Source organism: Grammomys surdaster, unplaced genomic scaffold, assembly GCF_004785775.1.
Source record: "Grammomys surdaster isolate TR1022 unplaced genomic scaffold, NIH_TR_1.0 61, whole genome shotgun sequence".
Classification (NCBI taxonomy): Eukaryota; Metazoa; Chordata; class Mammalia; order Rodentia; family Muridae; genus Grammomys; species Grammomys surdaster.
In genome coordinates, this window is record NW_021604563.1 from 17,502,146 (window position 1) to 17,528,769 (window position 26,624).

Below are 26,624 nucleotides of genomic sequence, written 5' to 3' on the forward strand. Positions count from 1 at the left end.
TTGTTTCAGTAATATATGCAGTTTTCCTACAGACTAACTGGAAGAGTCATACAAAACCATGGCAGTTGCATGTTACCATTTGTGAGAATCACATGAAGAATTATGTTGAAAAGTTGTAGTATACTATTAAAAACTAAAGTTTTCTACAAAATATGGGACACAAGGGAAGCTTCCACAGTGTATGATAGTAAGAAAATTGAGCCACAGTCAATATTTATGCTGAGTAGTTAAGTGCTGATATTGATAATATTCCTGTACTTTGATTACTTCAGAATAATTAACAAGAAATAACTGAATAGCCTAATTTTTTTGTTAATACATTTTTTCATATGTAGGTATTTTATACATTAGAAACTGCTACATGTGGCTCTTAAATTCTATAAATGCTTCATTTTATAGGTGGGCAAATAAGAAACATTGTAGTAAATAACATGTTCGAGATGTCAAAGCTACTTGTGGACAATGGCAAGACAATAAAGCCAGCTAAATCTCAGATCAGTACTCACTTTATTATATCTCTGTATCTTGCTTTCCTAAGTATGATCTTAAGTTTCTGATCATCATATTTCTACCTCCTAAAAGGTGGGATTACCTGTATGTGCCACTACACCAGGTTTTGAGTGTCGAGGATTGAACTCAAAGATTTGTGCATAGTATGTAATTATTCTACCAACTGAACTACTCCTGTATTTCTGAACTAGATTTTTTTAAAAAGATGTATTTATATTTATTTTGTATGTATTAGTGTTTTTTCTGCCTATATGCATGTATACCAGTGCATTCCTGGTGCCCATGGAGGTCAGAAGAGTGTTTCTGACTTCTCAAAACCGAAATTATAGATGGTTATGAGCCACTATGTATGTTCTGGGGAGTGAATCTAGTCCTTTGCAACAGCAGTAAGTACTCTTATCCATCAAGCCACATCTCAAGGCATAACTAGATTTTCAGAAATAGTTTTAAGTATATTTGGGGTGTGGGTTTAAGTTGACAGCTTAAAACTTGGTGAGTTGCTTTGAAATAGGTTTCCTTATATGTAATCAATTTACTTACAGGAACCAAATCCCTTTTAAATAATGTTAAGATAAGTTTTGGGTCAATTAATTCTGAGTTATCATAAATTACTAATAATTTGCGTTTAAAATAATAAAGACTACTCATACTGAGATTTAATAACATAATCATTGACAAAATAATTGACATCTATTAGACTTTACATACTATTCGATTATTAAGAATGTTTCTTTGTAATTGAGTTTGCTACAAAATAGTTAAAATTATATGTATTTTCAAAAATTCCTGAACAGAACGCCAATGGCTTATGCTCTAAGATCAAGAATCAACAAATGAGACATCATAAAATTGCAAAGCTTCTGTAAGGCAAAGGACACTGTTGATAGGACAAAACGGCAACCAATAGATTGGGAAAAGATCTTTACCAATCCTACTTCCAATAGAGGGCTAATATCCAATATATAGAAAGAACTGAAGAAATTAGATTATAGACAACCAAGTAACCCTATTAAAAATGGGGTACAGGGCTAAACAAAGAATTCTCAACTGAGGAATCCTGAATGGCTGAGAAGCACCTAAAGAAATGTTCAACATCCTTAGTCATCAGGGAAATGCAAAACAAAACAACTCTGAGATTCCACCTCACACCAGTGAGAATGGCTAAGATCAAAAACTCAGGTAACAGCAGATACTGGCAAGGATGTAGAGAAAGAGGAACACTCCTCCATCGTTGGTGGGATTGTAAGCTGATACAATCACTCTGGAAATCAGTCTGGTGGCTCCTCAGTAAATTGGATATAGCATTACCTGAGGATCCAGCTATACTACTACTAGGCATATACCCAAAAGATGCTCCAACATATAACAAGGACAAAAGCTCCACTATGTTCTTAGCAGCCTTATTTGTAATAGCTAGAACCTGGAAAGAACCCAGATGTCCTTCAACAGAGGGATGGGTACAGAAAATGTGGTACATTCACACAATGGAATACTACTCAGCCATTAAAAACAATGACTTCATGAAATTCTTAAGCAAAATGCGTAGAACTAGAAATATCATCTTGAGTGAGGTAACCTAGTCACAAAAGAACACACATGGTATGCACTCATTGATAGGTGTATATTAGCCCCAAAACTTGGACTATCTGAGATGTAATTCACAGACCATATGAAGCTCAAGAAGGAAGTATGGATACTTTGGTCCTTCTTAGAAGGGGAAACAAAATACTCAGGGAGAAAATATGGAAAAAAAGTATGGAACAGAGACTGAAGAAAAGGATATCCATAGACTGCACCACCTGGGGATCTCTCCCATATACAGTCACCAAACCCAGACACTATTGTGGATGTCAAAAAGTGTTTGCTGACAGGAGCCTGATATAGCTGTCTCCTGAGAGGTTCTGCCAGAGCCTAACAAATATAAAGGTGGATGCTTGTAGCCAACCATTGAACTGATCATGGGGTCCCCAATAAAGTAGTTAGAGGAAGGAATGAAGGATCTCAAGGGGTATGGAAACCCATTGGAAGAACAACAATATCAATCAAACAGATGCCCCAGAGCTCCCAGCGACTCAACTACCAACCGAGTACACATGGGGACCTATAGCGCCAGATGGATATGTAGCAGAGGATGGGCTTATTGGTCATCACTAGGAGGGGAGGCCCTTGGTCCTGGGAAGGCTGGATGTCCCAGTGTAGGTGATTGCCAGGGTGGGGAGGTGGGAGTGGGTGGGCAAGCTATTTTCCAGGTATTTGGAAAACATAACTAACATAGAAGATCTTAAGCTATTGTCTGCATATGCAATATGGATTTCTAGCTGAGCTGCCTTGTCTGGCCTTAGTGAGAGAGGAAGTGCCTAAGCCTGGAGACTTGAAGTACCAGGGTGGGGGGGGATACATAGTGGGACCTCCACCCACTCAGAGGAGAAGGGGATGGAGGCATTGTAGGAGGGGGTGTCCCAGATGGGGGAAGTGAACAGGACATAAAGTGAATAAGTAAAAATAAAATTTTAAAAATTATCAACAAATTTATATTTTTTTTCATGATAAAGTTGAAAACATACGTAGTGTGCCATGTTTGTGAAATTGTTTTAGTTCATTTGGGGGTTGACCAAAAAGAGACTATTATACATACAAAATGATTTTTGATAATGGAACTTTCACATATTTAAATTAGGCCTTTGTAATGAAAAAGAAAAATGAAATCATTCTTTTTAAATAAGCAGACCAAAAGTGAATATATTTTATTCTAGTTTTTTTTTAAAAAAATATGGCTGTTTTTTTCCAGTAATAGAGTATGGTGAAAAAAAGAAAATACTTGAACTATACCAGGGTTCATCAGAAATAGTCTCTATTTAAGAGTTTTACAGTGGAATACCTGCGCAAGAGTCATCTAGTTATTTTTAACATGAAAATACTTTGACCCTAAAAGAAGACTTAGTGAATGAGGATATTTGAGAAGTGAAATGGAGCTCAAAAATATTCTTTTAAAGAGCGCCTTAGGGAATGTTGAGTACACTAAGGTTTAGAGAAAATATTGGATACTGTCTGCTGGCTTATGGTATAACATGTAGAAGTTCATATAAAAGTTGGTTCCCTTTGGAACCAACAGTATGCTTTAATGAAAGTCCTCATCCAGAGCAAAGTAGTCTCTAGAATCAAAAGCTGAAAAATTGGTTAGGCAATGTAATTTATTAGAGTCTCAATTCTCTTAAATATTAATGAAAAAACTAGTTTCCAGAATTGTGGCAATAAAGTAAAACTTTTGTCAATGAAGTATTTTATGAATTGCAAAAATCTTTTTAAAATCGCCATATATTATTAGTGAAACCAATAACACAACAGTCACCCACATAGACATAGTATTAGGCATACTAGAATCTCACTATAATGCCTTTATGTTCTTTTTTTTGTAGGAAAGAAAAAATGGGATCCATTTCATCATACTAGGTACTGAAATCTTTCAAGGATACATAAAAATATTTAATGTAAAATTCCAGTAACTATATCCAGTAATTATGAATGTGAAATATAGAACTGAATTACAGCATTGCTACATATAGTTAACTTTAAATTCTATTTTATCTTTTTTAGAGCTGAGGACTGAACCCAGGGCCTTGTGCTTCCTAGGCAAGCACTCTACTACTGAGCTAAAACCCCAACCCCAGCTTTAAATTCATATAATATACTCAAAACAAAATTGTAGCTGACCTCTAGTCTCATCTTTGCATTTATCAAGTTATCAAACAAAATTAGTCATTAAAAACTGAAGTGTATTTATTCACTCAGTTTGATTCTTACTCCATACCTTGTGACACACTCTGATTTGAAGAACAAGTCCTGTGATAATCATAATTTGCTATGGATCAAGGCTCTAAAAAATAAATGTTGTTATAAAACTAGGTACTTGAAGGAAGACTAAGAAAAGGTGGGTCACAATCACATGATGGTGTCTGTTACTTTTTTGTGAAGAAACCTGAGTATTTCATTTAACAAGATATTTACAAAACACAAAGGGACAACCACTTAAAAGGAAGTACCCCTAAAATAAAAGCTGATGCAAAAGAACATAGAAGAAATCCTTAATGAGTGACATAGCAGCAAAATATAAGATAGAGTGATTGACTGACAAGATACATGTATACAAAGTGCAACTGTATCTTACCAAATTGCAAAATGCACTTAACCTATCTTTCCATACCAACAAATATCCCCCCAAATAAGGCAAATGTTCCTATTATTTCATGGAGACTGTATTTAAACCAATCTCTAACACAGAGTTTTGTGAATAATGATTTCATATCTCTGTGGTCTTGGTTTTATTTGAAGATATATTGAGATTATTAGATTGCAGCTTACCATGTTTTCTACACTGATATTACCAATATCTGATTTGTCTAATTATAGATCCCCTAAATAATGAATATATATTAGTATTGCTCTGCTTAATTAGGAATTGATCCAATAATTTTACTTATTTGATGTTTTACTGAAGCTACAGGAATCATGTGGGGCAAAATTGTTATGTTTCAGACTTTTCCTAAGAATTTATGATGATCTCTACATAGAAACACTTATTTGGTAATTAACATATATGATTTGAGGAGTTCCTCTGCAGCCCAGCCATAATTTAAAACTATCCTCTTGAAAAATCATGGCAATACAGTTTCAGTAATTAAATAATACAGATGATAATTATTTTCTTGAAATCTCCAGAATATTATTTCTGTATTTTTTTTATTTTCTTGACAATTTTTTTTGGTAATAAGCAAAGGAGCATGTTGAAAACCATACGGAAGGGCAACATAATGTTATTTTTATGTGTATTTATTCTTAAATTAAGAGATTAAAAGTGATGAGACAAAAATCCACTTTCTCATTAATTGTTAAAATACTTATTCATGTAAGTATATATGTGCATGTTTTGGGGAACGTTAATGTACCAGAAGTGTGAGGAAGTTCATAGATTAAAAGAAAAGTTTTACTAGAACTTCAATAGGATGTAACCTCTGACTGTTTGGACCAGTAAATTCTTTATAAAGAGTGTAAATCTTGCCTATTTGTCTTTCAAAGTATACAGTGCTTATTTTATGAAATGGTCTGCAATGAATACAAATAAAATTTTTATTTACCTTTGACAAAAGTTTGTATTAAAGAGATCCTGTCTTTAAATTAAGGTGGAGACTTACTGAAGAAGAAATCTGACTCCATTTGCATTTTTACACACATTGAAACACACATGCAAACACATATACCCAATGTGAATACATAGACTCACACACACACACACACTCACACTCACAGAAACTGAAGAACTCTCTACTCATTTATCTCTGGGTCAGGGAAGAAATATATAAGAAAATCATCCCTTTTGTTATAATTTTCCAAGCAAACACATTGAAGCGGAGTAGATGGCAGGAAATAATCAAAATCACGGCTGAAATTCATCAATTAGAACCAAAATAAACCGCACAAAAACCAATGAAACCAGAGATGTATCTTTGAGAAAATCTACAAGATAGACAAACTTTTAGCCAAACTAACTAAATTACAGTTACAATTTCCAAATTAACAAAATCAGAAATGAATAGGGAGCCATAACATCAGATAACAAGGGAATTCAAAGAATCATCAGGTCTTACTACAAAAGAGTGTACTCCACAAAATTGGAAAATCTAAATGAAATGAATGATTTTTTAGACATATATGTCATCAGAAACACACTCAAAGAGAGAACTGCATATTCTTAGGTCACATGGCATAAACAAAAACAATCATTAAAGGACAAGACAGAATACTCTAATCAAATATACTAGTCCAGTAGTTCTAGAAACTAGTTCCAGAAATGTTCTTTAACAGGAATTATCTAGGTGAATCATAGGACAAAATTTAATACAGGACAAAATTTAACAGAGCACTCATGAATTTTATTAAAGAATTCATGAAGTTTAAAGAGGATAAATAACCTCATCGAATTTCAAGAGGATATCAATAAATGTCTGAATGATATTGACGTAGATAACACAAGGCTGAATGAAATGATGAAGGCAATACATGATTTGAATTCTGAATTCAGTAAAGAGAATTATTAAGGACAATTTAAGCTCAAGTGAAGATAATATTTAAAAAATCTCAATAATACAACTAGAAAACAAGGAAAGTCTTATTAATAGAATGGACATAAGGATAGATTATTGGAACTCGAAGATAAAGGAATTAGACTAAATAACCAAAAATATGAAAAAATTTAAAACTTACTGGTGAGGAGCATATAAGAATTATGGGACACAATGAAATTATCAAATCTAATTACAGGTATAGCTGAAGGAGAAGAATTTTAGGTCACCAGCACAAACCAGATCTTAAGCAAGACTACAGAAGAAAAATTTCCCCAACTAAGGGAAAACATTCCCATGTTTACACAAGAGGCACACTAAACACCAAATAGAGATAATAAAAGAAATTCCCAGTGGCATTTCATAGTTAAATACTAAATAATAAAACAAAGAAAGAGTACTGAAAGCTACAAATTAATAACAACAATAAGACACACGTTATAGACAAAGTAAAACCTGTTAGAGTAAAAGCTTATTTTTCTTTGAAAACATCGAAAGCCAGAGGAACATGGAGTAATGCACTTGAAGTTCTAATAGACAATTACTGCCCAACTAGACTACTGGAACCTGTGAAACTATTTGCCATAGTGGAAGGAGAAAGAAAAAAATTCACAACAAAAACAGGCTAAGTGAATGTATAACTAACTAGCCGAGCAACCTTAAACATAACACAGGAAGCAATACTTTAGATTGAAGAGAGGAATAAGTAATTTTTTTGTCCAAGAAACTGTAGAAAGGAAACAAAAGAGGCTATAATTGCTCAAATACCATGCAATACCAAGTTCATGAAACAGGAAAACATTCACTAAAAGACAGGAAAGCAAACAACAACAATTAAATGGCTTCAATCAACACATACCCATAGTATCTTTACATATTAATATTCTTAATATTCACAGGCTAGCTGACTGGACTAAGCTCTGTTATATATAAGAAACTCAGTCTCAAAGTTAGGTACCATCTTCAAGTTAAAGAATGAAAAAAATTAGACTACTCCAGTAAGATCAGAAAACAAACATATTTGTATCTTATATCTGACAAAAACAGACTTCAAAATAAAGCTCATAAGAGATGCAGAGGAATAATTAATTTTAATTAAGAAAAGAGTCATGAAAAAGACATTATTTTCCTTAACATATCCACACCAAACTCTAGCACATTTAATTTCATGAAAATGATACTACTGGAATTAAAGATAAATATTGACAGCAAAGAGTTAATAGGAGTTGATTCAATACTACACTTTCTCAAATAGACAGATCATCTGAACAGAGATCCATCAGAATTGAATGACTTCATACATTAAACAGAATTAACATGTCTATAGAATATTCTGTCCAAAACCAAGGAATATACATTTTACTCAGCAGCCTACAGAAGCTTCTTTAAAATAGAGCATATTCTGGGACAAAAACTGCATCGTAACAAAAACGCTGTAGTGACTGGTTTTGTGTCAACTTGACACAAGCTGAAGTTATCACAGAGAAAGGAGCTTCAGTTGAGGAAATGTCTCCATGAGATCTGACTGTAGAACATTTTCTCAATTAGTGATCAAGGAGGAGGACACATTATGGGTAGTACCATCCTTTGGCTGGTAATCTTGGTTCTATAAGAAAGCAAGCTGAGCAAGTCAGGGGAAGCAAGCCAGTAAGTAACATCCCTCCATGACCTCTGCATCAGCTCCTGTACCTGACCTGCTTAAGTTCCAGTCCTGACCTCCTTTGGTGATGAACAGTGATGTGGAAGTGTAAGCTGAATAAACTCTTTCCTCCACAACTTGCTTCTTGGTCATGACTTTATGCAGGAATAGAAACCCTGAGTAAGACATGCACCAAAAATTTAAATAACTCCATTTATCCTATCTGAACATAATTCAATGAAACAAAATTGACAGCGAATAAATCTCTGGTGAATACACAAATTCATGAAGATTAAACAAGTCATTACTAAATGATAAATGGGTGAAAGAGGAAATTAAAGACTCCTGGAATTAAATGAAAATTAAATCATAGCACATCAAAACTTCTGGGAAACATTAAAGACAGTCTTATGAGGAAAACTATATCTCTAAAAGCCTGTATTAAAAAATAAGGAAGAATACAAATAATTGACTTAATGATACAAACTCAATAATTTGGAAAAAACAAGAAAAACTACAAGTATAGTATATATGAAAAAATAATAAAACTAAGAACAGAAATTGATAAAAAATAATCAAAACAATACAAGGTATCAATGAATTTAAAAGGTCGTTCTGCTTCTGGTCTGTGCCAGTGCCTGGAGCAGTCCTAGGGCACTAGCTCTGCAACCAATTCCCGAAAGCCCAAAGGAGGCTAGACTCCCAGGAACTCTAACACCCCCAGGATCGGAGGTGAGTAGGCCGGGACACCCCCCCCCACCAAAACAGGGAGTAATTGGGACCCATGGGGACCCAGGAACTCCCTTCCGGTCTGTGTCATTACCCGGAGCAGTCATAGGGCACCAGCTTTGTACTAAATACCCAAAACCCAGAGGAGGCTGGATTCCCAGGAGCTCTAACACTCCCAGGAACATAGGATAATAGGGTCACAGGATCTTAGGAGCCAAGGCACACCAGGATTTCAGGATGCCAGAAGCAGCCTGACTCCCAGGAGCTACCACACCCAGCATCTCAGAATCACAGGATCACAGAGACAGCTGGACTCTGAGGAGTTCTGACACAACAAAGATAACAACAGGACAGACAGGTTCCAGTCAGAGACAGTGAGTGAAGGTAACACTAGAGATAACCTGACGGCAAAAGACAAGCTAAAGAATATAAGCAACAGAAACCAAGGTTACTTGGCATCATCAGAAGCTAGTTCTCCCACAATAGCAAGTGCTGAATACCCCATGACACCTGAAAAGCAAGATTCAGATTTAAAATCACTTCTCATGATGATAATAGAGGACTTTAAGAAGGACATAAATAACTCCCTCAAAGAAATACAGGAGAACACAGGTAAACAAGTAGAAGCACTTAAAGAGGAAACACAAAAATCCCTTAAAGAATTACAAGAAAACACAACCAAAAAGGTGAAGGAATTGAAGAAAACCATCCAGGATCTAAAAATGAAAGTAGAAACAATAAAAAATAAAATCACAAAGACAGACTAACCAGGAGATAGAAAACCTAAGAAAGAGATCAGGAGTCATGGATACAAGTATCACCAACAGAATACCAGGTGATAGAAGAGATAGGAGAGAGAATCTCAGGTGCAGACAATACCATAGAAAACATTGACACAACTGTCAAAGAAAATGGAAAATGCAAAAAGCTCCTAACTCAAAACATCCATGAAAACTTTCCTAACCTAAAGAAAGAGATGCCTATGAACATAGAAGCCTACAAGAACCCCAAATAGACTAGATCAGAAAAGAAATTCCTCTCATCACATAATAATCAAAACACCAAATGCACAAAAACAAAGACAGAATATTAAAATCAGTAAGGGAAAAAATGTCAAGTAACTTATAAAGGCAGATCTATCAGAATTACACCAGACTTCTCTCCAGAGAAGATAAAAGGCAGACGATCCTGGACAGATGTCATATAGACACAAATGCCATCCCAAGCTACTATATCAAGCAAAACTATCAATTACCATAGATGGAGAAACCAATATATTCCATGAGAAAACTCAATTTACACAATATCTTTCTACAAATCCAGCAGTACAAAGGATGATAGAGGAAAACCTCCAACAGGAGGAAGGAAATTATATCCTAGAAAAACGCAAGAAAGTAATCTTCCAACAAACCCAAAAGAAGATAGCCACACAAATATAATTCCACCTCTAATAATAAAAATAACAGGAAGCAACTATCACTTTTCCTTAATATCTCTTAACATCAATGGACTTAGTTCCCCAATAAAAAGACATAGGCTAATGGACTGGATACGCAAATAGGACCCAACATTATGCTGCATACAGGAAACCCACCTCAGCGACAAACACAGACACTACCTTAGAAAAAAAGGCTGGAAAACAATTTTCCAAGCAAATGGATCCAAGAAACAAACTGGAGTAGCCATTCTAATATTGAATAAAATCAACTTTCAACCAAAATTATTTAAAAAAAGACAAGGACGGACACTTCATACTCTTCAAAGAAAAAAATCAACCAAGATGAAATCTCAATTCCGAACATCTATGCGCCAAATGCAAGGGCACACACATTCATAAAAGAAACTTTACTAAAGCTCAAAGCACACTTTGCACCTCACACTATCATAGTGGGAGACTTCAACACCCCACTCTCAGCAATGGATGGATCATGAAAACAGAAACTAAAAGAGAAATACAATGAAACTAAGAGAAGTTATGAACCAAATGGATTTAGCAGATACCTATACAACATTTCACCCAAAAACAAAAGAATATAACTTCTTTTCAGCACCTCATGGTACCTTCTCCAAAACTGACCATATAATTGGCCACAAAACAGGCCTCAACAGATACAAGAAAATTGAAATAATCCCATGCAGCCTAGCAGATCACCACAGACTAAGGCTGGTCTTCAATAAAAACAAAATCAATGGAATGGCCACATAAACGTGGAAACTGAACAACACTCTACTCAATGATAACTTGGTCAGGGAAGAAATAAAGAGAGAAATTAAAGACTTTTTAGAATTTAATGAAAATGAAGGCTTGTCATGCCAAAACTTATGAGACATAATGAAAGCAGTGTTAATTGGAAAACTCATAGCTCTCAGTGCCTACAAAAAGAAACAGGAGAGAGTATACACTAGCAGCTTGACAGCACACCTGAAAACTCTAGAACAAAAAGAAGCAAATGCACCCATGATTAGTAGATGGCAGGAAATAATCCAATTCAGGGCTGAAATCAACCAAGTAGAAACAAAAAGAACTATACAAAGAATCACCAATACCAGGAGTTGATTCTTTGAGAAAATCAACAAGATAGATAAACCATTATCCAGACAAACCAGAGGGTAAAGAAACAGTATCCAAATTAATAAAATCAGAACTGAATAGGGAGACATAGCAACAGAAACTGAGGAAATTCTAAAAATCATTAGATTCTAATACAAAAGCTTATACTCAACAAAACTGGAAAATCTGGATGAAATGGGCAATTTTCTATACAGATACCAGGTACCAAAGTTAAATCAGGATCAGATAAACCATCTAAATAATCCTTTAACCCCCTAAAGAAACAGCAGCAGTCATTAAAAAAAATCTCCCTACCAAAAAATGCCCAGGACTAGAATGGTTTTAGTGGAGAACTCTATGAGACCTTCCAAGAAGACATAATACCAATTCTCTATAAACTATTCCACAGAAGAGAAACAGAAGGAACACTACCCGATTCATTTTATGAAGCCACAATTATGCTCATACCTAAGCCACACAAAGAACCAACAATGAAAGAGAACTACAGAGCAATCTCCCTTATGAATATCGATGCAAAAATACTCAATAAAATTCTCACAAACTAAATACAAGAACATTCAAAACAATCATCCACAATGATCAAGTAGGTTTATCCCAGGAATGCAGGGGTGGCTCAATATTTGAAAATCTATCATTGTGATCTACCACATGATCATCTCACTAGATACTGAGTAAACATTCGACAAAATTCAACACCCCATCATGGTAAACATCTTGGAAAGAACAGGAATTCAAGGCCCATACTTAAACACAGTAAAAAGCAATATGCAAACCATTAGCCAACATCAAACTAATTGGAGAGAAACTTGAAGCAATCCCACTAAAATCAGGGACTAGAGAAGGTTGTCCACTATCTTCCTATCTATTCAATATAGTACTCCATATCCTAGCCAGAACAATCAGAAAACAAAAGGCGATCAAAGGGATACAAATTGGAAAGGAAGAAGTCAAAATATCACTATTTGCAGATGATATGATAGTATACTTAAGTGACCCTAAAACTTCCACCAGAGAACTCCTAAACCTGATTAAAAAACTTCAGCAAAGTGGCTGGATATAAAATTAACTCAAACAAAATCAGTAACCTTCCTCTACTTAAAGGATAAACAAAAAGAAATCAGGGAAATTATACCCTTCAAAATAGTCACAAATAATATAAAATACCTTGATATGAATCTAACCAAGCAAGTGACAGATCTGTACAACAAGAACTTCAAATCCCTGTAGAATGAAATTGAAGATCTCACAAGATGGAAGGATCTCCCATGTTCATGGACTGGCAGGATTAACATAGTAAAAAAGGCCATCTTGTTGAGTGCAATCTACAGATTCAATGCAATCCCCATCAAAATTCCAACTCAATTCTTCACAGAGTTAGAAAGGGCAATTGTCAAATTCATTTGAAATAACAACAACCCAAGGATAGTGAAAACTATTCTCAACAATAAACTTCTTCTGGAGGACTCACCATCCCTGACCTCAAGTTGTGCTACAGAGCAATAGTGATAAAAACTGTGTGGTATTGGTACAGAGACAGGCAGGAAGATAAATGGAATAGAATTGAAGACCCAGAAATGAACCAACATACTTATAGTCACTTGATCTTTGACAAAGGAGCTAAAACCATTCAGTGGAAAAAAGACAGCATTTTCAACAAATGGTGCTGGTTGAACAGGAGGTCAGCATGTATAAAAACTGCAAGTCAATCTATTCTTATCACCTTGTACAAAACTCAAGTCCAAGTGGATCAAGGACCTCCACATAAAACCAGACACACTGAAACTAATAGAAGAGAAAGTGAGGAAGAGCTTCGAACACATGAGAACAGGGGAAAAGTCCCTGAACAGGATAGCAATGGCTTATGCTCTAAGATCAAGAATTGACAAATGGGACCTCGTAAAATTGCAAAGCTTCTGTAAGGCAAAGGACATTGTGAATATGACAAAACAGCAACCAACAGATTGGGAAGAGATCTTTTTCCATCCTACATCTGATAGAGGGCTAATATCCAGTATATACAAAGAACTAAAGAAGTTAGACCCCAGACAATCAAATAACCTTTTTAAAAATGGGGTACAGAGCTAAACAAAGAACTCTCAACTGAGGAATCCTAAATGGCTGAGAATCATCTAAAGAAATGTTCAACATCTTTAGTTATCAAGGAAATGCAAATCAAAACAACCCTGAGATTCCACCTCACACCAGACAGAATGGCTAAGATCAAAAACTCAGATGACAGCAGATGCTGGCAAGGATATGGAGAAAGAGGAACACTCCTCCATTGTTGGTCAGATTCAAGATGATACAACCACACTGGAAATCAGTCTGTCAGTTTCTCAGAATATTGGACATAGTATTACCTGAAGACTCAGCTATACCACTACTGGGCATATACCCAAAAGATGCTCAAACATATAACAAGGACAAAAGCTCCACTATGTTCATAGCAGCCTTATTTGTAATAGCTAGAACCTGGAAAGAACCCAGATGTCCTTCAACAGAGGGATGGATACAGAAAATGTGGTACATTTACACAATGGAGTACTACTCAGCTATTAAAAACAATGACTTCATGAAATTCTTAAGCAAATGGGTGGAACTAGAAATATCACCCTGAGTGAGGCAATCCAATCACAAAAGGACACACATGTATGCACTCATTGATAAGTGGATATTAGCCCCAAAGCTCACAATACCCAAGATATAACTCACAGATCACATGAAACTCAAGAAGCAGAAAGACCAAAGTGTAGGTATTTTGGTCCTTCTTAGAAGAAGTAACAAAATACTCAAAAGAGCAAATACAGAGACAACGTGTGGAGTAGAGTCTGGAGGACCTACTGTCTAGAGAGTGTCCCATCTGGTGATCCATTCCAGGTACAATCACCAAATGCAAACATTGTTGTGGATGTCAGGAACTACATGCTGACAGGAGCCTAATATGCCTGTCTCCAGTGTGGCTCTTCTAGAGTCTGACATATACAGAGGCAGATGCTCACAGCCAACCCTTGAATTGATCATTGGGTCTCCAATGGAGGAGGTAGAGAGAAGACTGAAGGAGTTCAAGGGGTTTGCGGGCCCCATGGGGAGAGTGACAACACCAACCAACAAATCCAGGGTTTAAACAGCTAGCCTGGGAACACACATGGAGGAACACATGGCTCCAGCTGTATATGTAATGGAGGATGGGCTTGTAGGGCATCAGTGGGAGAGGAGGTCCTTGGTTCTGTGAAGGCTGGATGCCCCAGTGAGGGGGAGTATGAAGGCAGGGAGGTGAGAGTGGGTGGATGGTAGGAGGAACACCCTCATAGAAATGGGAGGAGGAAGGATGGGATAAGCAGTTTCTGGGGCCGGGGATGGGAAAGGGCATAACATCTGAAATGTAGATAATAAAGTATCCAATAATAAAACACCCGACCCCCCGCCCCAAATAATAGATACTGGAACTGGCTTTCACAGTCAAACATTTGAGACTTTTGGGCAGGATTTTAATATTACCCATATTACTTGGACTAGTTATAATTGTCACAGACAAGGGATTGTGGAAGGGGCCCATGGAACTTTAAAACAGTATCTTCATAAAATAAAAAAAAGGGAAGTATATTCCTGTATACCAACATTTCTTTAAATCATATTTTTTAATTTAATTTTTTTTAAAATTGGATGCCAAGGAATTTTGTGCTGAGTGTCAATGGCACTCTACAACTAGGCATACATATGCATAGGTGAAAGAGAAGGATCCATTTAGTGGCATATGGCATGATCTGATCAGGTATTTAATCTGGGGAAGAGGGCGTGTTTGTGTTTTCTCTGCAAGATGCTGAAGGAGCATGGTGGCTTCCAGAGTGTTTGGTGAGACATGGTGATGCCAGGACAAAGAATGATGCTGACCTGTGAACTTGCTGAGTGCCCTGACAATGTTGACTGAGAAGCTGTATTGGTTATATGTTTGCGACCTACCTTTGCTTACCTATACCCCTGATAGGACAAGCTGCCTTGCCTCAAGTTTTTACACCTTGTGGAACAGAGAATTGAAAAGAGAAGTTATATTTTTCTTATATTTTTATATTTTTCTTAAATTTGGCCAGTTATTTGGACTCAATTATGTACCGGTCTAGAAATCAATCCAATATTGGGAATAACAGTCTTCATTTGGAAGACTGGATCTGGACATTTTCAGAGACATATTTGGAAGTTAGCTGCAGTTGTCTATGATGTTATGTTTGCAAGAGATAAAGTTGGTACAGGATGTGGATTTCATACAAGTGCTAGTGTATGTGTTAAGGCTCTTTTAATTGTCAAGTTAAAATTACTTTTGTTTCTTCTACAGTATTTAATGTAAGTTGCATTGGTTGTACACTTTCTAATTGTGTTAGTGTTTTGAAACCCAGCATATCAGTTAGAGAGGTCTATCAACCAACTTTTGTTTGATTGCCCTGAGTATCACAGAACTTTGGTCTTCTGAAAAAAAGCTTGCAAGTACTGGAAGAAGTGAGTCAGGCTTTAAGCAGAATCAAGAGAATAGTGGGCTTGATAATGGCTGGTATAACAATATTAATTACATTAATAGCTAGCACCACTGCTTCTACAATTGCTTTGAAACAAGAAATTAAGACAGCTACTTTTGTTAATCATTTAGCAAAAGAAAAGGTTACTAATATGCTAATATGTTGAGTATACAAGAGGATTTAGCTAGGCATTTGGAACATCTCATTTTATTGTGGCTAGGCAAGGCAGTCCAGTTAGAGCAAAGGGATCCAAAGGTGGGCAAGAGAGTCAGATACATCTTCTGCTCCTGGTATTAGGAGTTTAAGTTGTTCTTGTTTTAATATCTCGAGCATACTTTTTCTTCTCATTTTTACTGTTTACTGTCTTATTTCAAGACCATCTGAGTTAGAGTCTATAATAATGCAAGGAGATATATAACAGATAGCTTTCTAGTACCCTTCACTCTCAGGTTCCTCTCAAATCCATCCTCCACACCAATAAACTGTTTTATTTGGAGACCAATCAGAACACATTGTTACCCTGCTTTCAGTTCTAAACAGTTATCTGTTTTCTGAGAGAGACCTTACTTTTCTACTATAGTAAACAAAGTTCTTTCATCTGTTTCCAATGTGTGGTTACTATCACTACTTTATCTACACCATGAACTCTATACATATTAAACTATTGGTGATTCCTCAAATGTATTAACAGCTAAATTGGATGACCTGACTGAACAGTCATTCAATATTGTTTATATGAGGTTTATGAAGAACTAAGTTTTAAGTTGAGGAAAGTTTTATGTTTATAAAGAACATGGTGTGTGTATATACACATAGACACATACTCAGACACACATACATACATACACGTACATACAAAGCAAGGAACAGAAAAATTTGGGACACTTAGCTAGCTGGAGAAGACACTTAAATTTAAGTAAAGAATAGAGCATAAGTTTCTTAACTGTATCTTATATAAAGGTTTGTCAAATTAGCATGGCTTGATTGCCTATGTATGCAGTGCACTTGGAAATGCAAAGTCAAAATATTTATTTAAGTATACATAGAAAACTAGCTCTGCCTTCTAACTGCAAAAGAAATAAAATTTCATCTATTTCGATTGATATTTTTCAGCTCTCTTGTGAAGTTCTACACAATCTGTTTTTTCTTTCAGAATGATACATAGATAGCTTCACTTCAATGGGATAAAATTAAAAAAAACACTGCACAATACTGATGATGCTTAACTGATTTAATTTTGAGCTTGACACTCACAAAACAGTAACAACAATAAAGATTAACAATAAATTATAGGTTTAGTATGGGTTCTTTTAAATCTAGAATTGTCACCACAATACAAAAAAATTATACATCTTAAATTTTTTTAAAAAGTTAAAGCCTTCTTCAGAATACAGAAAAATACAAGGAAGAATTTGTTTGGAAAGTATACCTACATTATGAATACATAGTAGTAAAATTTAGTTTTGTATACTGTCTAGAAAAGGACTACAGTGTATCCTCTTCCTAATTCCATACTTTGCCACATGGAAATAATATGGATGGGGCAACTGTCACGGGGTACTTTGAAGTATTTGTGGCCACAATAGACAATAAAACCATGGACATATAATGAGGTGAATATCTAAGAATAAACATGAAATAAACATTGTTCAGGGAACATTGTAGCTCTTTTGAAGTTATTTGTTCATATCCTCAGAACCTTCTTGGTTGTGCTTTTCTCTTTTCCATCTCAAGGTATTCTTTTCATTAATCAAAGGTCAACATTTTGTCTGCTACCTGTTTGGAGTCTGAGCTGCAACAATAGGATAAAAAGAAACTAGGAAGTTATAAGTGATAATAAAATAAAATATATTTCCTTAAAATAGTTTATTTAATAGAAAATTTTGGATATCACAACCCTTGAAAGGTTCAAATCCTTACCCAAGAAAGTGCTATGATTACCTCACAATAATAAGGATAATACTATTTCTTAAAGTACTAAAATGGGCCACAGCGAAGTTTACCTCATAACCTATGTATATAGTATAGTAGGTTAATTTTATGCTTACCACATTTGATTGTTACAATATCATATTACATCTAATATATAAATTAACTTTATATGCTTAATCATAGGCTCTTTTACTTTATATCTTTTTAAATCATGGAAACGTTACTTAACTATACTATGTTTCTAATTCTTCATTTGAAAAGTGGGGATAGTAGTAATACAAAAATTCATAATTTTAAGTAGTTAGAAGTGCTTGAATAATTTCAAATTTTATATATCTTCTCATTTCATCATTGACTTCTTAACCTTTCATTATCTAATGTCATATACTATCTATAATTTATACTGGAGAATACTTTGAAGGAGGTATATATTGAATTGTTCTGAAGCATTGCATACAACACTCACAATTAAAAATCTTAGTCATTTCTTCCAGTTGAGAACCTTATATAATCATCTAGAAATTGTCATTTCAGGGAATATAAATCAATTTTTCTTTCTATGGCTATATATTTTATTTATCTGTTAAGTTTCTAATAGTAGTATACAATTTATTAGATGAAAAATGTAGCTCTGGTACTATAATAAAGATAGAGGTGAATGAGAAATGCTGAATAATCTAGGAAACTATGATTCTGCATTTTCTACAGGAAGGTCATGGGCATTGAATTGTTTATACACTGGAGCAGTAACAGAGGTAATCCTTACTTGGAACTTGACATCTGGTTCACTTTGGATTCCTCACCTATGTCTGCGTAAGTTTGTATTTCACTAAGAAAACTATACATCACAAAAATACAGAGTGAAGTTTAAAACAAAATTTGAATCATTTTTCTTTTCTGAGACAGTTTGTTCTATAACCTTAGCTAGACTACCTGGAAGTTGTTATACAGACAAAGCTATGCTCAACTTACAGAGACCTATATGCCTCTATCTATGGAATACTAGAATTAAAGGCAACATCTTTATCTTTTATAAAATTAATAACAATTTTCTCCCAAATTATCTAGAGAACAAGTAAAAGATTTACATATTTGAAGGGGCTCTTTTTTAATTGCTCATGTTTTCTCTCAGAATTCTTGTATATATCTTATATGTATGTGTGTGTGTATGTATATGGATATATATATATATATATATATATATACCCTATATACCTTAAAATGCATGTTATTATAACATATCATGTGTTATATATTACATGTAACTTAAGTTACATTCAATCAAGACCTTTAACCATATCAAAAGGAGAATCCAATCCAATATCTCAACTGGATACTTTCAAGTCCTCATCTTAGTTAGAGCAGTAGTTAAATGGTAGATCACTTGCTAATACAAGAGTAGCCCTGGTTTAATAACTCAGCACTATAAAAATTATGGAAGGTTAAAATCCTTATCTGATGAGTAATAGAACATTAAGATCCCATCAAAGCATTTACTAATAGGAAAATATATCAAATTGATATATAAAATAGCTATTTTATAGAAATGTCTGCTACATTGATATTGCTCTTAGTAAGGAAGCTGAACAACTAATAGACCTTGATCAGGTTGCCTTTATCTTTCAACAGAATATCTGTGGTGGTATCACAGACTGAAAATTTCTAAGAAACATATCTGCCAGTCTAAGAAAATATAGCATACTTATAAAAAGCCAGAAGAGGGCAAACTGAATATTTCTACATAAATATAATAAGGAGTCTTTTAATTTTTGAAGGATATTGTATTATCTGGACTATGTGTAAATTTAACATTTATTTTAAGGTCTCTTAATCACACTAATTAAATTTAAAAATATCCCTCCATGATTTTAAGATTAGGAAGGACTTGTTATACTAGGGATAGGGATAGTACTTAAAGTACAAGTCTTGTAACTTTTGTCCACTTCAGACTATCTTCCTTTTTACACATGAACACACACACACACACACACACACACACACACACACCACACACACAAAATCTCCAAAACAGAGAGAGGCTTAACTGTTCCATCTCTCAATTAATCAAAAAACTTATCAATTTAAGAATATATTTACCATAGTATTGGAAGTCCTAGCCAGAGCAATTAGGCAACACAAGGAGGTCAAAGGGATACAAATTGGAAAGGAAGAAGTCAAAATCTCACTATTTGCAGATGATATGATAGTGTACTTAAGTGACCCCAAAACTTCCACCAGAGAACTCCTAAACCTGATAAACAACTTTAGCAAAGTGGCTGGATATAAAATTAACTCAAGCAAATCAGTAGCCTTCCTCTACTCAAAAGATAAACTGGCTGAGAAAGAAATTATGGAAATGACACCCTTCAAAATAGTCACAGATAATATAAAATACCTTGGTGTGAACCTAACCAAGCAAGTAAAAGACCTGTATGACAAGAACTTCATTCCCCTGAAGAAAGAAATCGAAGCCGATCTCAGAAGATGGAAAGATCTCCCATGCTCATGGATTGGAAGGATTAATATAGTAAAAATGGCTATTTTGCCAAAAGCCATCTACAGATTTAATGCAATCCCCATCAAAATTCCCACTCAATTCTTCTCAGAGATAGAAAGAGCAATCTTAAAATTTATTTGGAATAACAAAAAACCCAGGATTGCGAAAACTACTCTCAGCAATAAAAGAACTTCTGGAGGAATCACCATCCCTGACTTCAAGCTGTACTACAAAGCAATAGTGATAAAAACTGCATGGTATTGGAACAGAGACAGGCAGGAGGATCAGTGGAATAGAATAGAAGACCCAGAAATGAACCCCCATACCTATGGTAACTTGATCTTTGACAAAGGGGCTAAAACCATCGAATGGAAAAAAGATAGCATTTTCAACAAATGGTGCTGGTCCAACTGGTTGTCAGCATGTAGAAAAAAGCAAATTGATCCATACTTATCTCCTTGTACAAAGCTCAATTCCAAGTGGATTAAGGACCTCCACCTAAAACCAGCGACACTGAAACTAATAGAAGAGAAACTGGGAAAAAGCCTGGAATACATAGGAACAGGGAAAAAGTTCCTGAACAGAACACCAATGGCCAGTGCTCTAAGACCAAAAATTGACAAATGGGACCTCATAAAGCTGCAAAGCTTCTGTAAAGCAAAGGACACAGTCAATAGGACAGAGCGGCAACCAACAGATTGGGAAAAGATCTTCACCAACCCTACATCTGATAAAGGGCTAATATCCAAGGTATACAAAGAACTGAAGAAATTAGACTCTAGACAATCAAAGAACCCTATTAAAAAATGGAGCACAGAGCTGAACAAAGAATTCTCAACTGAGGAAGTTCGAATGGTTGAGAAGCACCTAAAGAAGTGTTCAGGATCACTAGTCATCAGGGAAATGCAAATGAAAACAACACTGAGATTCCACCTCACACCAATCAGAATGGCTAAGATCAAAAACACAGGTGACAGCACATGTTGGCGAGGATGTGGAGAAAGAGGAACACTCCTCCACTGTTGGTGGGATTGTAAACTGGTACAACCACTATGGAAGGCAGTCTGGCGGTATCTCAGAAAATTGAACATAGTGTTACCTGGAGACCCAGCTATACCACTCCTGGGCATATACCCAAAAGAAGTTTCACCATACAACAGGGACACATGCTCCACCATGTTCATAGCAGCCTTATTTACAATAGCCAGAAGTTGGAAAGAACCCAGATGCTCTTCGACAGAAGAATGGATGCAGAAAATGTGGTACATTTATACAATGGAGTACTACTCAGCTATTAAGAACAATCAGTTCATAAAATTCCTAGGCAAATGGATGGAGTTGGAAAATATCATCTTGAGTGAGATGACCCAATCTCAAAAGAACATACTTGGTATGCACTCACTGATAAGTGGATATTAGACCAAAAGCTCACAATGTCTAAGAATCTACATATAGACCACATAAAACTCACATAGAAGAAGGAAGACCAAAGTATGAATGCGTTGGTCCTTTCTAGAAGGAGTATCAAAAGTTTCAACCAGAACTCCCAAAGTCTAAACCAGAGAGCACAAAGGGAGGGACTCACGAACCTGTATAGGGAATTGAGGGTGACCTTGTTAGACTTCAGTGAAAGTGGAGGGCCAAGGTCCCCGAAAGTTTGGATCCCCTACTGTGTGGGAATTTGAGAGCAGGGAGATGGGAGTGGGAGGATGTTTGGAGCGAGCACACCATCACAAAAATTAGGAGGAGTGGGTATGGGATAAGGGATCTTGGGGGAGAATGAGAATGGAGATAACATTGAAAGGTAAATACGTATAATATCCAATAAAAAACCCACACAGATAAAGGATTTTTTTAAAAAAGGGAGTTTACTTATCTTAAATTAATTTCAAAAGTTTCTAGGAGTTGCAAATTGGCTAAGATCCTATTTTAAGCTCTCCACAAAAGAACTTAAATCTCTGTTCAATATTCTCAAGAGAGAGGTAAACCCTAACTCCCTCAACAGTTAATTGACAGAAGAGAGGTAATCTCACAAAAAGTAGAAAAAGCTATTTCCAATCGATATATCATATAGTCTGATTAATTGTCAGTGGTGCTATAAAAGTCCTTTGACAAAAGATTATTAATATAGATTTATATATCCTTAAATAAGGTCTTCATGACTCTCTGAGTGTAGAAGGAGCAACTGTTGGTGCTTCTGCCCTGATTTTACAAGAACTCTGAAAAATTGGCTTTAAAAACAAAAGAGGGGGAACGGTACCCCCTCAGAAGGAGCCCCCCTGAAATACTCTCCATCATGCCTTGTTCACTTTTCTCTCTCTAAAGCTGAAAGCTCATGGCAAATCTCTTGCTGACCATATTGGTGACCTCGGGCACCACCAAGACCAACAAAACTTTACCACAGATATGGGGAAGGACCCTCATACCTGTAAAGGGAATGCCCCAGACCCAGTTCCCTTATGGAGCCGAGGACTGATATGCCTGTCCAATACCACAGAAGGCACAGCTAACCGGCTACCACAAATATTAATGAAAAAAATAGATACTCTCACAAAGCCAGGCCCAACCATAAATACGATGAATAACAATTTACATCCAGGGAAGAGAAATCTCCCTGAGAATCCCCTTCTTTTTTCTTTCCAGGTAAAAATGAATCACCCGTGATGCCTGCTATTAGAAGTTCTAATCCAGATGGGCCAGAAGCCAGGATTCTCGCCCTTACCCTCACCCCCTACCTTTTCCCACCTGCACAAGGTTCCCTGAAGCTTGGCAACTGCAAGATCCTGCTTGGCAACTGCAGATAGACTCAAAGCAGTGTACCATATCATCTGAAGAATAGCAGGGATACCATAACTCAAGCAGTGTACCATATCTTCTGAAGAATAGCAGGTTGCAGTCCTCCTCGCCCCCACGAATAACTAGGACCTGCTGGTTGGGTCAAGTGCACCCAGACATGGGGCTCGAGGCATGGACCCCTCTGGACGGACCCTCATTGAGAGGATGTGCGCATGACATCAAGATTGAGCAAGACAGAGATCATCGCCCGTGACCTGTCGTCCACGGAACCAGGTTGATGCTGCCATCAAGAAGGCAGTTGAAGTTCATTACCATCAGCTGAAAATTGAAGAGGATCCAGAAGTGACTCCGCAGGAGACTGACACAGCTGTCAGCTCCCCTGCCTCCCCCTACGGTCGACCCCTAGACTTCCACGCCCTCCAGAAGGGTTCCTGGTATGCCTGGCTTTGTCCTCGCTTCTCTCGCTAGAGAGCTTGGCCTCTTGATCACCACAACAAAAATTGGCTTTTTCCTAAACCAAGGCCACCCTTGATATGGCCGCTAACATTGGGGAGCCTTCCTTTATGACAATATTACACCCCAAACTGACAAATGGTTGGTAACTTGAACATTCACAAAGGGACTAGGATGGCTGTGAGTTAGCCCAATGACGGGATTATTGTAGGTCCACTTCCCAGGGGCCCACCCAATGCAGCCGAAAAGGAGTGCGTGGTGCTGGGAGTGGGTGCAGCCTACATGGCCTAAGACAGGGCTCTCACCCTCCTTTCACCCACATCGGAGTCCCTTGACGTTGCCCATCGTCGACAGCCTAAAGCCTTCGACCATAGATGTGACTCGTCTCACATCAGTGTTTTGGGGTTGTGAACTTGTCTAAGACCCCCCATAATTAGACATCCAAATTCAAAATTCACATAGTTGGGATTGATCATAAGATGCCTTCTCTAACTAAACAGAGAAGGGGGAGATGCCAGAAGCCAGGACCCTCGCCCTTACCCTCACCCCCTACCTTTCCCCACCTGCACAATGTCCTCTGAAGCTTGGCAACTGCAAGATCCTGCTTAGCAACTGCAGATAGACTCAAAGCAGAGTACCATGTCTTCTTAAGAATAGCAGGGACACCATAACTCAAGCAGTGTACCATATCTTCTGAAGAACTCCAGGTAGATCATAATTCAAGGCAGTGTACCATATAGACCATGACATGTTTCAAGGCACAGGCCAAGAAGATTTTGTACTTTTCCACCACCTTGCCCTTCTTACCCCCTCCCCTTGTAAAACATGCTATAAAAAAGCATTAAAAAAAAAAGAAAAAAAAGAATATATTTACCGATTAATTTTGAAGCATTTTTTAAATGTATTAAGTAAACTTCAGTACAAGCACATTTGTTATGTGCAGACATTTATTAATGGAAATGCCTACTCCATATTTATGTTTCTAGTTTTAATAGACTATATGAAAGTATTGAATTGTTCCATATTATCATGTTGTACTTCAAACATTATACTGTAAATACAAAATGGCTTGCTCTAAATGATTTTAATAAGTTCTTGAAAGTCATTCAAATCTCATCAGATATGGAATTACATAAATTCTGTTTTTATAATCTAATTTTTAGGTAACTTATTAAGTGACATTAGTCATTTAGTAATGTAGCTCTAGTTCTACTTCAGACAAAATGAACCATTACCATAAAAGAGATGACTTTGGGAATCTTTTTAATTTATTTTAAAACTTGTGGTACAAAATGGTGACCCATACATATACTTCAAACTAACTTAAATATATTGGCAGCATTTCCAGTTACTCTGGAAACTGAGATGCTATTAAGTTTGTTTTTATTTACCTGCTATTTCAAATGTCTACTTGTTTTTATGAAGAATAGTATACTATGAGATCTTCAGGGGCCAGAAGCTATTTTTTTTTAATCTTAGTCTCCATTTTTTAAAGTTTATAGCATTGCTCAAATATTAAATGTCTATTAAATAATTGAATAAAAAAGTGCAAGTGGCTTAATTATGTATGCTAGTGTTGGATTGGTTGTTTTGGTTCACTTATATTTGGTAGAAAAATGTGAGATTTTAATGTGAGAGTCTCTTTTTTTGTTAATTGTTATGATTAAAAAACACCCGTGTTTTCTAAATAATTGTTGTTTTCAATGGGCAAATACGAATGCAGCTGTATAAATCATGTAAATATGAAATATCAAATGTCTAAAAGAAGACAATCACTCTTATGGAAAATATTGTTTTGGAAGGCATATAAAATGCATTGTTTTTAAAGTGATTTACATTTTACTGTGAAATATGTTCATCTCCAATGAAGATATTATAATTGGTTGCAAGTATTTCAATTGTTTAGTCCTGGTATAAATATTAGAAAAATATTACCAGGTATAGTATTTATTTTGGATATATAGTTCATTAAAAGGTCATTTTTAAATTAAATTAAATTTTATTTTATTTATTTTTAGGAAAAATTAAGGGCTTATACTTGAAATGTTTATTTTCTATGTTAATACAGTCTGTTTTGTAGGCATATTTAGTCTTGTCTCCCTTAGTTAGGAAACAGTTCTTAAATGCCATGATTTTAAGCATAAAACACAATATGATAACTACATTCTTCAAAAGTGATCAACTTTAATAAAAACATGTTTTCATTTGGCTATAAATAACAAAAGAACAAAACAGATTTAATTTTTTTCATACTAATGAAAACAAAGATTCACTTGAAAGAAATAACTGAAAAAAGTAAAACTAAAAACATTTTTTAATTTTAACGATTTTATCTCAGCAATACTTTTTTATTACTTATAACTAGTTAGTATTTCTCTTAATTTTATATAAGAAAAACATAGAACCTATACTTGCTGTTTCTAGGAAGACGATGTTTCTTGGAAAAGAAATATAAAACTGTTCTCTATTATAGTAAAAGCATGAAGGAGATGAGTTTGTACTTCTATTGTGGCTATTTGAATCTGTGCTACTTTAAATGTATCATAACATTTACTTACTTATTTTATGGAAAACAAATTAGAGGAAATTAAACATTTATACACAGATACTAAAATAAAATTTAAGTTTATTTATATTGTCTAATGTATAAAAGGGCTAAAATTCAATGTATATAAATTTAATTATGCCAATTGACAAAATTTTGTAGTTTTGTAAAAAATAACAGTACTTTACAATTGTCAAAAATAGGTTTCCAAATTCCATAGCAATCTTAATTTGTTTATGTAATCCAGACTAACAGAGGAAATATTTGATAAAAATATAGATTTACTCATTATAAAGAAAAATAATATAAACAGGTTTTAAATTCAAT

At 35.5% G+C, this 26,624-nt stretch overlaps 1 protein-coding gene across 1 annotated transcript in view; it reads right to left on the reverse strand.

Moving 5' to 3' along the window:
- Nucleotides 1-17,289: 17,289 nt before the first annotated feature.
- Nucleotides 17,290-26,624, reverse strand: part of LOC114622974 (dentin sialophosphoprotein-like) — a 42,089-nt gene continuing 32,754 nt past the window's right edge. Inside the window, exon 4 of the mRNA XM_028769635.1 lies at nucleotides 17,290-17,866. Within this exon, the coding sequence (XP_028625468.1) occupies nucleotides 17,825-17,866 (42 nt within the window). The 3' untranslated portion in view covers nucleotides 17,290-17,824. The remainder of the gene's footprint in view (nucleotides 17,867-26,624) is intronic.